Consider the following 15,246-nt stretch of genomic DNA (forward strand, 5'->3'; position numbering starts at 1 on the left):
ACATATAGCTTACATTAATTGCTTCCAACCCCTTCTTCACTCCTCATGCTCTCATGATTCACTGTATGTGGAGCTTACTTCTCCACACTATTGATGTTGGGATCTTTGTGTGTGACTTGCTTTAGTTGGTGGAATGTGGTTGGAAATGGTAGAGTCAATCTTGAGCTCAGGCCTCAGTGGAGATCATGTGATTCTACTTGCCCCTGTTTAGCTTTTGCTATTTTCCTTGAGAAGAGCAAGCTGCAGACTGAGAGACATGTGGTGAAGTATATCTGTACCTGACCTTCAGCCTAAAGCAAAACTGACCCACAGATATGGGGACAAGAAAACACATTTGTTTTCATAAGCCACTGAAATTTGTAGAGTTTTATTTTATCTTGCATTATATCAATAACTTATCAACAATAAAAAATATTTTGTGAGGTCCTATAACATTTCATTTGCTTTTGTTTTCCTTGTCTTCTTCTTTTGGTTCAACTAGAACAGTCATAGCCATGGAGGGAGAAAATGAGACATTAACAACAGATTTTATTCTCTCAGGACTCTTCCCCAATATGAAGTATGTCAGCATCCTTATCTACATTATCATCCTGATCTACCTTGCTGCAGTCACTGGGAATATCATTCTCTTCTTTCTCATATGGATAGACATGAGGCTCCACACTCCAATGTACTTTCTACTCAGCCAGCTGTCTTTCATAGATCTGGCCCTCATCAGCAGCACTGTTCCAAAGATGATGATAAACTTTTTCTCTGGAAGAAAAGACATCACACGTCTTGCCTGTGGAATCCAGATATTTTTCTTCTTTACTCTTGGGGGTGCTGAATGCATACTCTTGACCCTTATGGCTTATGACCGATATGTAGCTGTCTGTAACCCTTTGAGATACGTAGTCATTATGAACCACAGGGTCTGTCTGCAAATGACCATAGTGTCTTGGATTGGGGGCATATTAGCTTCCACAGCCCACACATTCTATACCATGAATCTACCTATCTGTGGTTCCAGAGAAATCCACCATTTCTTCTGTGAGATGCCAGCAATCATGAAGATCTCATGCAAAGACACTTCCACCTATGAGCTGGTGGTCTTAGCGATGGGCATTGCTTTTATCATTGTCCCTTTTGGACTTATCATGGCTTCCTACACTTTCATCTTCCTTGCTGTTCTTCATACAAAATCTTCCCATGGCAGGAACAAAGCCTTGGCCACGTGCTCATCTCATCTTACAGTGGTAAGTTTTTATCTAGGACCATGTGTTTATATGTACATGACACCGGGTTTTTCCCACACTCCTGAGCAAGAACAGGCTGTATCTGTATTTTGCACTGTCCTCACACCCATGCTAAATCCACTCATCTATAGCTTGAGAAACAAAGATGTGGTGAGGGCTTTTCATAAAGTCCTGAGGAAGCATCCAGTCTCTAAACAGAACACATAAATATCAAGGTGGAAAATACCTATCTAGAGTTAAGGGTAAAGACTCTAGAATCATCCACAGCCACATTTTTTGGCATGAAGAACTTTGCCGTAGCCCTGTTAGCAAATTACCTCATCGATAACTGACAATATTAATTCAATCATAAATACTTTGTTAGAAAGTTTCTCTCAGTTTATGACCATTTGTTTCCAAAATTGATTAACCTAACTGCTGTTCTTCATACCAGTTTATAAGCATAAACAAAGTTCCAATCTTCCCTTTTTGGACCTGCAATATTTAGACATTTCTCAGTGTTCTTGAGTCTTACCTCTGTTTGTTGTTGGTGGTGATGCAGGTCTTCTTAATTCCTGTTGTTAGAAGTACAAACTTCTTAGGAAAAATAAGTGTGACTGATATGTAAAAAGGAATTGATATTATTAAGAAAAACAATAATAATTCTCTTGAATTCTCTGGCAAACTTGACATGTTGGCTCTATTCTCCCTGCTTGCCTTGTGTATAAATTTTCCCAGTCATTCTCAGATTAGCATGACTCAGTTTATGTATAGTTCAAAAAGATTCTCCCTTCAGAAATGGATGTACCTAGCTTTGAGTAAAAATAATGCCACCATTAGCAAGTGTAGTGGGTTTTCTCTTTTTTATTTTTATTTTTAAATATTTATTTGTTTGTGTGTGTGTGTGTGAGAGAGAGAGAGAGAGAGAGAGAGAGAGAGAGAGAGAGAGAGAGAATAAATGGGGGAGGGGCAGAGAGAGAGGGAGACACGAAATCTGAAGCAGGATCCAGGCTCTAAGCTGTCAGCACAGAGCCAGACACAGCGCTCAAACCCACAAACCCTGAGATCATGACCTAAGCAGAAGTCAGACGCTTAACCAATTGAACCACCCAGGCCCCACAAGAGTTTTCTTTTGGTTTAAAGTCTTTGAAAGCTCTCCTTAGCTCTAGCTTCAGATTCTTCATCCAGTAAGGGCAGTTGAACTCAAGTTAGAGTGAAGATAAATGTCTTAAAAAGCTTTACTTACTTGTCACCTATCTAGAGAAGGTAACCTTTGGCCATGTTATATATTCAACAGACTCTCTGGAATCAGTAAATATTCAGAATTGTCTTTTTCCTTATGGAATACTTTTAAGCTCTGATGAGACACTGTAATTCATGTATAATAATTGGGTAAGTGGGTCACCTTTGATGCACAGAAATGAAAGCAATTGAAGTATTTTGGGGAATGTAGGTCTATGTAAAGTAATTGTAAGGTTTACCAAAAAATGGAACAGATTGGACCAACAATAAGGTTCAAGTGACCCATAGAGATGAATAAAGTTTTACCGTTGGTTATATGAATATTAGTGGGAGTTGCATTGGACTTCTCAAGATGAGACCCATGACTGCATGTGGAAACATGCAAACACAGATTGTTGCATATGACCAGAGTGGATGATGCTTCTACTGGATAGAACATAGAGATGAGCAGGAAAGCTAATCAGCTGCTACTGAGATGATGGGCTGTGAAGGGACCCATGAAAGGCTTGTCTCTGACGTTGTGACCATGCAATCTTGGGCAATCCCAACTTTCACATGACAAAAGAGATAAACTTCTGTTAGAATTATTTAGTCCCAATAAGGCCCAAGTCAAGATTCTCTTGATGTAGACCAAGTTTTCTTTAGTGTTCTGTGATTAAAGATATGATTCTCATACTAGCTCATATGAATCATAACAAAAGTTTATGAGTGAAATCTATTGCAAAATTCATAATTAACAATAACAAGCAAGCCATGGCCCATGGGGAATACAAATTAATTGTAGCATATATTACTTAACACTGCTCACCTCATCAAAAACCAGAAAGCACTCTAAAATCTATTGATGGATATAATGTATGGAAAAAGGCATCTTTGTGCTGTGCTGGTATAAATATATACTGCTATGCATTTTTTTGGAATACAACTTATTAAAATATATATTTCTTCACATTTTTTCTCAGGAATTACCCTTTGGAGAATTTTCTGAAATAAATGAAATAAAAAAGTATTAATACTTAACATTTGCACATGCGTAATTTTTGTGGTATTGTTTACTCAAAGATTGGCAACAACCAGTCTGATAATGGTTGAATAAATTGTGGTACATCCATATCATGGGAAAATGCACAGCAATTATAAATAAATAATGAATAAAAGCTATTCAAGATAATTAGAAGGATCTTCAGAAAAACAAATTTGAGGAAGAACTCAAGGTTTGAGTGGAGGGGAAAATACATCATAAAAGCTTGTATTTTGGTGGAATAAAATAAACAATGACCTCAAAGCTGCTATATATGTTTACATTTGTTTGGTTTTTTTGAGGGAAACATAAACTTTGTTGGAAGAAGTTAGTACTAAGAAAAATAACAGATGCTCCTCTCAGAGAGCATCCTCTCCAAGTGACAAAAATAAAGACTTTAATATATTTAGGGAGATAGAATTGCATTACATCTTAGTGGTTTTGTATTTAAAAATTTAAAATTCCCTAAACTTATTTATCAACTAAACACATATTAGTACCATATAAACATCAGTGGTACAATTTAGCCCTCTCAAAGAGATTATGTAATTTAATCCTCAAAATATATTTTTATGATAGGGCAGATGAAGATGTACTCTCAGAGATGATTCATTATGGTTAAGTAATTTTGAGGTCTTTTTCTCTTAGATCTCAACTAGATGGAATTTTCTTTCTTTCTTTTTTTTAATGCTTATTTATTTTTGAGAGAGACACAAAGTGTGAAAAGGGGAGGGGCAAAGAGAGAGGACACACAGAATCCAAAGGACGTTCCAGGCTCTGAGCTGTCAGCATAGAGCCCAATGCAGGGCTCAAACTCCTGAACTGCAAGATCATGACCTGAGCCTCAGTCAGATGCTCAACTGACTGAGACACCCAGGCACCCCTAGATGAAATATTCAAATAGAAAATCCTAGAGAGAAAACTTCCCTAAAATTCAAAATCAAATAAGAAAATAGACAACTCATTTTCTTTGGATTTTTATTTCTAAGCATATAAAAATGTTCAGTAAATGTCAGTGATGATGATTTCTAATGTATAGTTATCTAAAATGAAGTTATTTTTCTTATAGATATTACCACATGTGGCTCCTTGTTTTTTGCAGAAGACCCTTTTTTCTATTCCTTATTTTTTTATTTGATAATGTATATGTTTACATTTGTGTGCAAGTGTATTCAATGAGCTTTACTCTAGTTTTATTGAGATATAATGGATTAATATTGCCGAAGTTTATTTTTTATTTTTGTTTAACATTTATTTATTTTTTAAAAATGATTTTATTATTTATTTTTTGAGAGACAGAGTGTGAGCAGGGAAGGGACAGAGAGAGAAAGACAGAATCTGAAGGGGGCTCCAGGCTCTGAGCTGTCAGCACAGAGCCTGATGCAGGGCTTGAACTCACGGGCTGAGAGATCATGACCTGAGCCAAAGTTGGCACTTAACCAACTGAGCCACCCAGGTGCCCCTAACATTTATTTATTTTTGAGAGAGAGAGGAGAGAGACAGACAGACAGAGACAGAGACAGAGAGCAGGGGAAGAGGAGAGAGAGAGGGAGACACAGAATTCGAAGCAGACTCCAGGCTCTGAGCTGTCAGCATAGAGTTCAACATGGGGTTCCAACCCATGAACTGTGAGACCATGTCCTAAGCTGAATTTGGATGTTTAACCGACTGAGCCATCAGGCACCCCAACGTTGCCTAAGTTTAAAGTGTACAAGACGATTAATTGGTGCCTGTATAAATTGCAAAGTATTTACCACAGTAAAGCATATTAACACATATTTAACTTTAAATATTATTTTCTTGTTGGTGATATGGTGAGAACATTAGAGATTTACTATCTTTTTTAATATGAAAATTATTGTCAAATTGGTTTCTTTTTTGATATTTTATTTTATTTTTAAATTTGAATTTTATTTAAAAATTTTAATTTATTTTTATTATTTTTTAAATATGAAATTTATTGGCAAATTTTTTTCTATACAACACCCAGTGTGCATCCCAACCGGTGCCATCTCTCAATGCCCATCACCCACTATCCCCTCCCTCATCCCCACATCAACCCTCAGTTTATTCTCAGTATTTAAGAGTCCCTTATGGTTTGTCTCCCTCTCTCTCCGTAACTTTTTTTTTTGTTTTCCCCCTTCCCCTCCCCGCTGGTCTTCTGTTGAGTTTCTCAGGATCCACGTATGAGTGAAAACATGTGGTATCTGTCTTTCTCTGCCTGACTTATTTCACTTAGCATAACTCTCTCCAGTTCCATCCACGTTGCAACAAAAGGCCATATTTCATTCTTTCTCATTGCCACGTAGTACTCCATTGTGTATATAAACCACAATTTCTTTATCCATTCATCAGTTGATGGACATTGAGGCTCTTTCCATAATTTGGCTATTGTTGAAAGTGCTGCTATGAACATTGGGGTACAAGTGCTCTATGCATCAGCACTCCTGTACCCCTTGGGTAAATTCCTAGCAGTGCTATTGCTGGGTCGTAGGGTAGATCTATTTTTAATTTTTTTGAGGAACCTCAACACTGTTTTCCAGAGCAGCTCGACCAGTTTGCATTCCCACCAACAATGCAAGAGGGTTCCCATTTCTCCACATCCTCTCCAGTGTCTATAGCCTCCTAATTTGTTCATTTTAGCCACTCTGACTGGCATGAGGTGGTATCTCAGTGTGGTTTTGATTTGTATTTCTCTGATGAGGAGCGACGTTGAGAACCCTTTCATGTGCCTGTTGGCCATCTGGTTGTCTTCTTTAGAGAACTGTCTGTTCATGTCTTCTGCCCATTTCTTCACTGGATTATTTGTTTTTCAGGTGTGGAGTTTGGTGAGTTCTTTATAGATTTCGGATACTAGCCCTTTGTCCGATATGCCATTTGCTAATATCTTTTCCCATTCCGTTGGTGGCTTTTTAGTTTTGTTGATTGTTTCATTAGCAGCGCAGAAGCTTTTATCTTCATGAGGTCCCAATAGTTCATTTTTGCTTTTAATTCCCTTGCCTTCCCCAAAGGGAAAAGTAAGAAATTGCTGCGGCTGAGGTCACAGAGGTTTTTTTCCTGCTTTCTCCTCTAGGGTTTTGATGGTTTCCTGTCTCACATTCAGGTCCTTCACCCATTTTGAGTTTATTTTTGTCAATGGTGGAAGAAAATGGTCTAGTTTCATTCTTCTGCATGTTGCTGTCCAGTTCTCCCAGCACCATTTGTTAAAGAGACTGTCTTTTTTCCATTGGATACTCTTTTTCGTTGTCAAAGATTAGCTGGCCATACTTGTGTGGGTCTAGTTCTGGGGTTTCTATTCTATTCCATTGGTCTATGTGTCTGTTTTTGTGCCAATACCATGCTGTCTTGATGATTACAGCTTTGTAGTAGAGGCTAAGTCTGGGATTGTGATGCCTCCCACTTTGGTCTTCTTCTTCAATATTACTTTGGCTATTCGGGGCTTTTTGTGGTTCCATACAAATTTTAGGATTGCTTGTTTTGGCTTTGAGAAGAATGCTGGTGCAATTTTGATTGGGATTGCACTGAATGTGTACATAGCTTTGGGTAGTATTGACATTTTGACAATATTTATTCTTCCAATCCATGAGCACGGGATGTTTTTCCATTTCTTTGTATCTTCTTCAATTTCCTTCATAAGCTTTCTATAGTTTTCAACATACAGATCTTTTACATCTTTGGTTAGGTTTATTCCTAGGTATTTTATGCTTCTTGGTGCAATTGTGAATGGGATCAGTTTCTTTATTTGTCTTTCTGTTGCTTCATTATTAGTGTATAAGAATGCAACTGATTTCTTTTTTCTTTTTTTTTCAACGTTTTTAATTATTTTTGGGACAGAGAGAGACAGAGCATGAACGGGGGAGGGGCAGAGAGAGAGGGAGACACAGAATCAGAAACAGGCTCCAGGCTCCGAGCCATCAGCCCAGAGCCTGACGCGGGGCTCGAACTCACGGACCCTGAGATCATGACCAGGACCGCGAGATCGTGACCTGGCTGAAGTCGGAGGCTTAACCGACTGCACCACCCAGGAGCCCCTAATTTCTGTACATTAATTTTGTTTTCTGCGACTTTGGTGAAATCATGTGTCAGTTCTAGCAGACTTTTGGTGGACTCTATTGGGTTTTCCATGTATACTATCATGGCATCTGCAAAAAGTGAAAACTCGACTTCATCTTTGCTGATTTCGACGCCTTTGATTTCATTTTGTTGTCTGACTACTTATGCTAGAACTTCCAACACTATGTTAAACAACAGCGGTGAGAGTGAACATCCCTGTCATGTTCCTGATCTCAGGGGGAAACCTCTCAGTTTTTCCCCATGGAGGATGATACTAGCTGTGGGCTTTTCATAAATGCCTTTTATAATGTTAAATATTTTCCTTTTATCCCAACTTTCTCAAGGGTCTTTATTAAGAAACTATGCTGAATTTTGTCAAATGCTTTTTCTGCATCAATTGACAGGATCATATGGTTCTTTTCTTTTCTTTTATTAATGTGATGTATCACATTGATTAATTTGTGAATGTTGAACCAGCCCTGTAGCCCCAAAATGAATCCCACTTGATCATGGTGAATAATTCTTTTTATAGGCTGTTGAACTCCATTTGCTAGTATCTTGTTGAGAATTTTTGCATCCATATTCATCAGGGATATTGGCCTGTAGTTCTCTTTTTTTTTTTGCTGGTCTCTGTCTGGTTTAGGAATCAAAGTAATGCTGGCTTCATAGAATGAGTATGGAAGTTTTCCTTCCCTTTCTATTTTTTGGAATAGCTTGAGAAGGATAGGTATTATCTGTGCTTTAAATTCTGGTGGAATTCCCCAGGGAAGCCATCTGGTCCTGGACTCTTCTTTGTTTGGAAATTTTTTATAACTGATTCAATTTCTTCATTGGTTACGAGTCTGTTCAAATCTTCTATTTCTTCCTGTTTGAGTTTTTTGGAAGTGTGTGGGTGCTTAGGAATTTGCCCATTTCTTCTAGGTTGTCCAATTTGTTGGAATATCATAATATTCCCTGATAATTGCTTGTATTTCTGAGGAGTGGTTGTAATCTTTCCATTTTCATTCATGATTTTATCTATTTGGGTCCCTTCTCTTTTCTTTTTGAGAAGCCTGGCTAGAGGTTTATGAATTTTATTTATTTTTTCCAAAAACCAACTCTTGGTTTCATTGATCTGCTCCACAGTTGTTTTTTTTTAGATTCTATATTGTTTATTTTCTCTGATCTTTATTATTTCTCTTCTTCTGCTGGGCTTGGGGTGTCTTTGTTGTTCTGCTTCTATTTCCTTTAGGTGTGCTGGTAGATTTTGTATTTGGGATTTTTCTTGTTTCTTGAGATAGGCCTGGATTGTAATGTATGTTCTTCTCAGGACTGCCTTTGCTGCATCCCAAAGCGTTTGGATTGTTGTATTTTCATTTTTATTTGTTTCCATATATATTTTTAATTTCTTCTCTAATTGCCTGGTTGACCCATTCATTCTTTAGTAGGATGTTCTTTAACCTACATGCTTTTGGAGGTTTTCCAGACTTTTTCCTGTGGTTGATTTCAAATTTCATAGCATTGTGGTCTGAAAGTGTACATAGTATGATCTCATTCCCTTTATACTTATTAAGGGCTGCTTTGTGACCCTGACCCAGTATGTGATCTATCATGGAGAATGTTCCATATGCACTCAAGAAGAAAGTATATTCTGTTGCTTTGGGATGCAGAGTTCTAAATATATCTTCAAGTACATCTGATCCAATATATCATTCAGGGCCCTTGTTTCTTTATTTATTCTCTGTCTGGAAGTTCTATCCATTGTTGTCAGTGGAGTATTAAAGTCCCCTGCAATTACCACATTCTTATCAATAAGTTTGCTTTTGTTTGTGATTAATTGTTTTACATATTTGGGTGTTCTTAAATTTGGTACATAGACATTTATAATTGTTAGTTCTTCCTGATGGATAAACCCTGTAATTATTATATAATGCCCTTCTTCATCTCTTGTTACAGCCTTTAATTAAAGTCTAGTTTCTCTGATATAAGTATGGCTACTCCAGCTTTCTTTTGACTTCCAGTAGCATGATAGACAGTTCTCCATCCCCTCACTTTCAATCTGAAGGTGTCCTCAGGTGTAAAATGAGTCTCTTGGAGACAGCAAATAGATGGATCTTGTTTTTTTATTCATTCTGATACCCTATGTCTTTTGGTTGGAGCATTTATTCCACTTACATTCAGTGTTATTATAGAAAGATATGTGTTTAGAGTCATTGTGATATCTGTAGGTTTCATGCTTGAAGTGGTGTCTCTGGTACTTTGGGGTCCTTGCAACATTTCACTCACAGAGTACCCCTTGGATCCCCTTAGGATCTCCCAAGAATCCCCTTAGGATCTCTTGTAGGGCTGGTTTAGTAGTGATGAATTCCTTCAGTTTTTGTTTGTTTGGGAAGACCTTTATCTCTCCTTCTATTCTGAATGACAGACTTGCTGGGTAAAAGATTCTTGGCTGCATATTTTTCCTGTTCATCACACTGCAGATTTCCTTTCTGGCCTGCCAAGTTTCAGTATATAGGTCTGCTACTACCCTCTTGTGTCTACCTTTGTATGTTAAGACCTGTTTATCTCTAGCTGGTTTCATAATTCTCTCTGTATCTTTATATTTTGCCAGTTTCACTATGATATGTCATGCAGAAGATTCATTCAAGTTATGTCCAAAGGGAGTTCTTCGTGCCTCTTGGATTTCAATGCCTTTTTTCTTCCCCAGATTGGGGAAGCTCTCAGCTGTGATTTCTCTCTTCTTCTTCTGAATTCCTATGATTTGGATATTGTTCTGTTTGATTGTATCACTTAGCTCTCTAATTCTCCCCTCATACTCCTGGATTTTTTTTTAATCTCTCTTTTTCTCAGCTTCCTCTTTTTCCATAGTTTTATCTTCTAATTCACCTATTCTGTCCTCTGCATCTTCAATCCCAACTCTGGCCACTTCCATTTTATTTTGCACCTCATTTATAGCGTTTTTTAATTCATCGTGACTATTTTTTAGTCCCTTGATCTCTGTAGCAATAGATTCTCTGCTGTCCTCTATGCTTTTTGAAACCCCATGATTGATTTTATGACTATTTTTCTAAATTCTTGTTCCATTATATTGCTTAAATCGGTTTTGATCAATATGTTACCTGTCGCTACTTCCTGGAATTTCTTTTGAGAATTCTTCTGCTTCATCATTTTGGCTAGTTTTCTGTCCCTTATGTGTTTTAAAATCTTGTTGTTTGCTCTGTACTTGCAAGCACTGCTATATTAAAGGGAGGTCATACACTGTCCAGGGCCTGGCCCTTCACGAGGTGTTTTTTTTAGAGATTGTTACTTGCTCTCTGTTGTTGTGACTTTGGTTATTTTATTACCCTACTCATATTAATTGATTTGTTCCTTGGAGTAGCCCTGTAAAGAAAACAGACAGACAAACAGGAGACAAAAATATGCAAACACACACACAAAAGAAACAAACAAACAAAAACAAAAACCTAAAGACTAAAAAAACACCCCAAAACACTGACTACAAGTAAAGAAGAGGGTGGAGGCTGTGCTAATGGAAGAGCACATACAAAGAGAAAAATGACGGGAATGGCATGGGGGTGGGGGGAGAAAAAATAAACATTGATTAGGCAGAGAGACTGAAAGGCTTAATCCAGAGAGACAGAAAGGAAAATAAAGGAGGAGGTGAGGAAAATGAAATGAAGATAAAGTTACCCAGACAGAGAAACTATATGACTTGATTATTCCAGAGAGTGAGAAAGGAGTGTAAAGCAGGAGGTATAGAACATGTTTCAAGACATTGGGTTAAATATGTCTGTTTAGACAGACCGATAACCAGAGTAAACAGCTTAGGGGAGGGAAGAGATAAGGAGGAGAAATGGGTTGGGGGAGTATATATCTATATATCCAGAATTAACCTAGAGTTAATCCAGGCAATGCTGCATTGTTTGTCCGGAGGAACTGTCTGCAGGGTCAGTGCTGCTCAGGTGGATAGGCAGTTACCCAGAGCAAAGGGGCGTGGCTTGATGTGATCTGGACCCACCTCCACTATGGCCCCCAGGAGTGATCCATGAGGCCCCGCCTTGGTCGTGGTGGGGCGGGCGGGTGGGGGGGGAGGGTGGCCGGAAATGGTAATCCCACAGTCTCTTCTCCACGGAGCCAGATCCTGTTGACTCAATTGGAGTCATTCTCACTGTGCTGTGGGCGCGTAAGGGGCAGTCCTTCTCTCTCTGCCATCTTCCCTGACCTTGTGCTTGGCTAGGATTCAAAGTCCCGCTCCTTGGGCTCTGGCACACCTCTCAGTGTGGCGATATGTGGTTCAGGCTGGCTTTGTCTGCGCCAAAGCACTTCAGGGAGGACTGTATTCTCCTACTGAAGACTGAGCTGCAGCCCTCACCATCACGAGTCCTAGGGTCCGGATGCAGGCAGACTTTATTTTTTTCCACAGCACTCCAGGAAAGGGCGGTCTTTTCCTCCTGCAGACTGCGCCCTTGGCCCAGCCACTGCACCTGGGATGGTGGACGCAGGCAGGTTCTGTACTATCGCACAGCCCTCTAGGGAGGGAACCGCTTTCTCCAGCTGTGGAATGAGCCCCTGACCTACAACCGCACCCAGGCCTAACTCCCTTCCCCCCCAGGTGGGCGAACAGGGAGCCGGCCCCAGTCTGAAGAAAACCCCACAGTTAGAGATCGGATGCCTCTCTGTCTCAGTCCGAGGTCTTTCTCCTGTCCACGTAAGGTCCTGCACTTCCCTAGCTGCTCTTTATTTTCCCTTTGTCTCTCCGCAGAAGGAGAGACAGTCCCCTCCCCTCCGTGCCCATGAGGCCTTTTTTTTTTATCTCCCCCAGTTCGCAGTTGCCCACCTATCTTTATTCCAGATTTCCCATTTTATTCCTAGTAGATTCAGTCTCTTTTCCTCCCAGGCTCTGGGGTTCAAAGTCCTTTGGCTTCAGCACTTCTTTGTTTGAGAGACGCTGGAAGTATGGATTCCCCCTACTTCCTTTGCCATGTTGGCCCCCAACTCTAGAGCTTTACTTTCAAAGCAAATTTCAAGTTTATAATACAGTGTTATACTAATTTCCGGTGTACAAAATAATGATTCAACAATTCTATACATTTTTCAGTGCTCATCAATATGAGTATATTCTTCATCCCTTTTATCTATTTCATTCATTCCCCCCACCAATCTTTCTCTGACATCCCCTAGTTTGTTCACTGTATGAGTCTGTCTTTTGTCTCTTTCCCCATTGTTTTGTTCTGAAATTCCACATATTAGTGAATTTATATAGTATTTGTCTGACTTATTTAACTTAGTACTATACCATTTTGACCTATCCATATTGTTGCAAATGGCAAGATTTTATTCTATCCAATGGCTCATTGTAATATTCCATTGTATATTACTGAGCCATTGGATAAGTGGGTCACCTTTGATGCACAGAAATAAAAGCAATTGGAGTATTTGGGGGAAAGGTGGTCTATGTAAAGTAATTGTACCAAAGTAATTTACCAAAGAATGGAAGAGATTGGACTATTAATAAGGTTCAAGTGACTTGATGTGATATATATGTATATATACATCTTTATCCATTATTTTGTGTATGAATATGTGTGTTGCTTCCATATCTTGGCTATGGTAAATAATATTGCAACAAACATAAGGGAAGTTGTATCTTTTTGTATTAGTATTTTCATTTTCTTTGGGTAAATATCCAATAGTAGAAATTCTGGATCATATGGTAATCTGATTTTTAAATTTTCGAAGAAATTCCATACCGTTTTCCACAATGGCTTCACCAATTTACATTCCCACCAAAAGTGCACAACGGTTCTTTTTTCTCCATATTCTCATCAACACTTGTAATTTTTTTGTGTTTGTGACTTTAGCCTTTCTAACACATGTGGGAAGATATCTCCATTTTGCATTTATTTTTGTATAGTGTAATAAAGTGATCAAGTTTTATTCTTTTCTATGTAGCTGTCTAGTTTTCCCAGCACCATATGTTCAAGAGATTGTCTTTTTCCAATTGGATATTCTTTCCTGCTTTGTCAAAGATTAATTGACCATATAATTATGGATTTATTTCTGGGTTTTCTATTCTGTTCCATTGATCTATGTGTCTATTTTTGTGCCAGTACCACAGTGTGTTGATCACTACAGCTTTATAGTATAACATGAAGGCTGGATTTGTGGTGCCTCCAACTTTACTTTTCTTTCCAAATTTGCTTTCTCTATTCAAGGTCTTTTGTGGTTCCACACAAATTTTAGGATTATTTGTTCTAGTTCTGTGAAAAATGCTGTTGGTATTTGATAGGAGTTGCACTGAATCTCTAGACGGCTTTAAGTGGTACGGACATTTTAACAATATTGGTTCTTACAATACATGAGCATGGGATATCTTTGCATTTTCCATTTGTTTTGTCAATATATTTTTAAACTTATTTAAATTCAAGTTAGTTAACATACAGTATAGTATTGATTTCAGTAGAACCCAGTGATTCATCACTTACATATGACAGCCAGTGCTCATCCCTACAAGTACCCTCCTTAATACTCATCATCCATTTAGTTCATTTCCCATCCACCTACCCTCCAGAAATCCTCAGTTAGTTCTCTGTCTTTAAGAGTTTCTTATGGTTTGTTTCCCTCTCTGTTTTTATGTTATTTTTCTCTCCCTTCCCCTATGTATATCTGTTGTGTTTCTTAAATTCCACATATAAGTGAAATCACATGTTTTATAGTTCTCAGAGTACGGGTCTTTCACCTCCTTAAGTTGGTTTTTAGATATTTTATTCTTTTTGGTGCATTTATAAATGAGATTGTTTTCTTAATTTTACTTTCTAGTATGTCATTATTAGTGTATAAAAATGAAAATGATTTCTGTGCATTGATTTTTGTATCCTGCAATCTTATTTAATTCATTTATCAGTTCTAGTAGTTTTTTTGGTGGAGACTTTTGGGTTTTCTATATTTGTAGTATCATGTCATCTTCAAATAGTGGAAGTTTTACTTCTTCCTTACCAATTTGGATACCTTTTATTTATTTTGTTGTCTGATGGCTGTGTCTAGGACTTCCAGTACCATATTAAATTAAAGTAGTGAGAGTGGACCTTCTTATCTTTTTCTTGATCTTAGAAGTAAATTCCTCAGTTGTTCACCATTAAGAATGATGTTAGCTGTGGGTTTTCTTTTCTTTCCTTTTCTTTCCTTTCCTTTTCTCTTCTCTTCTCTTCCTTTCTTTCTTTTCTTTCTTTCTTTCTTTCTTTCTTTCTTTCTTTCTTTCTTCTTTAAGTTAAAGTTAGTTAACAAACAATGTAGTATTCGTTTTTGGGAATAGAAACCAGTGACTCATCACTTCCATGTAACACCCAGTGCTCATCCCAACAATTGCCCTCCTTAATACTCATCACCCATTTTAGCCCATCCCCCACCTACCTCCCCTCTAGCAGCTCTCACTTTGTTCTCTGTATTTAAGAGTCGCTTATAGTTTGCCTCCCTCTCTGTTTCTTTTTTGTTTTGTTTTGTAAAATTAAAAAGAATGTTTATTTACTTTTGAGACACAGAGAGAGAGAGAGAGAGAGATGGAAAGACAGAGCAGGAGTCTGGGAGGGGCAGAGAGAGAGAGAAACACAGAATCTGAAGCAGGCTCCAGACTCCGAGCTGTCAGCACAGAGCCCGATGTAGGGCTCAAACTCACAAACTGCAAGATCATGACCTGAACCAAAGTTGGTTGATTAACCAATTGAGACACCCAGGTGCCCC

The 15,246-nt window shown here is 38.3% G+C and overlaps 1 protein-coding gene across 1 annotated transcript; it reads left to right on the top strand.

The window, feature by feature from the left end:
- Positions 1–494: 494 nt before the first annotated feature.
- Positions 495–1,442, top strand: LOC128314917 (olfactory receptor 2T11-like). Its single transcript, XM_053219649.1, has one exon. The coding sequence runs from the start codon at positions 495–497 to the stop codon at positions 1,440–1,442; it is 948 nt and encodes a 315-aa protein (XP_053075624.1).
- The last annotated feature ends 13,804 nt before the right edge of the window (positions 1,443–15,246 follow it).

Source organism: Acinonyx jubatus, chromosome A1 (assembly GCF_027475565.1).
Source record: "Acinonyx jubatus isolate Ajub_Pintada_27869175 chromosome A1, VMU_Ajub_asm_v1.0, whole genome shotgun sequence".
Taxonomy (NCBI): Eukaryota; Metazoa; Chordata; class Mammalia; order Carnivora; family Felidae; genus Acinonyx; species Acinonyx jubatus.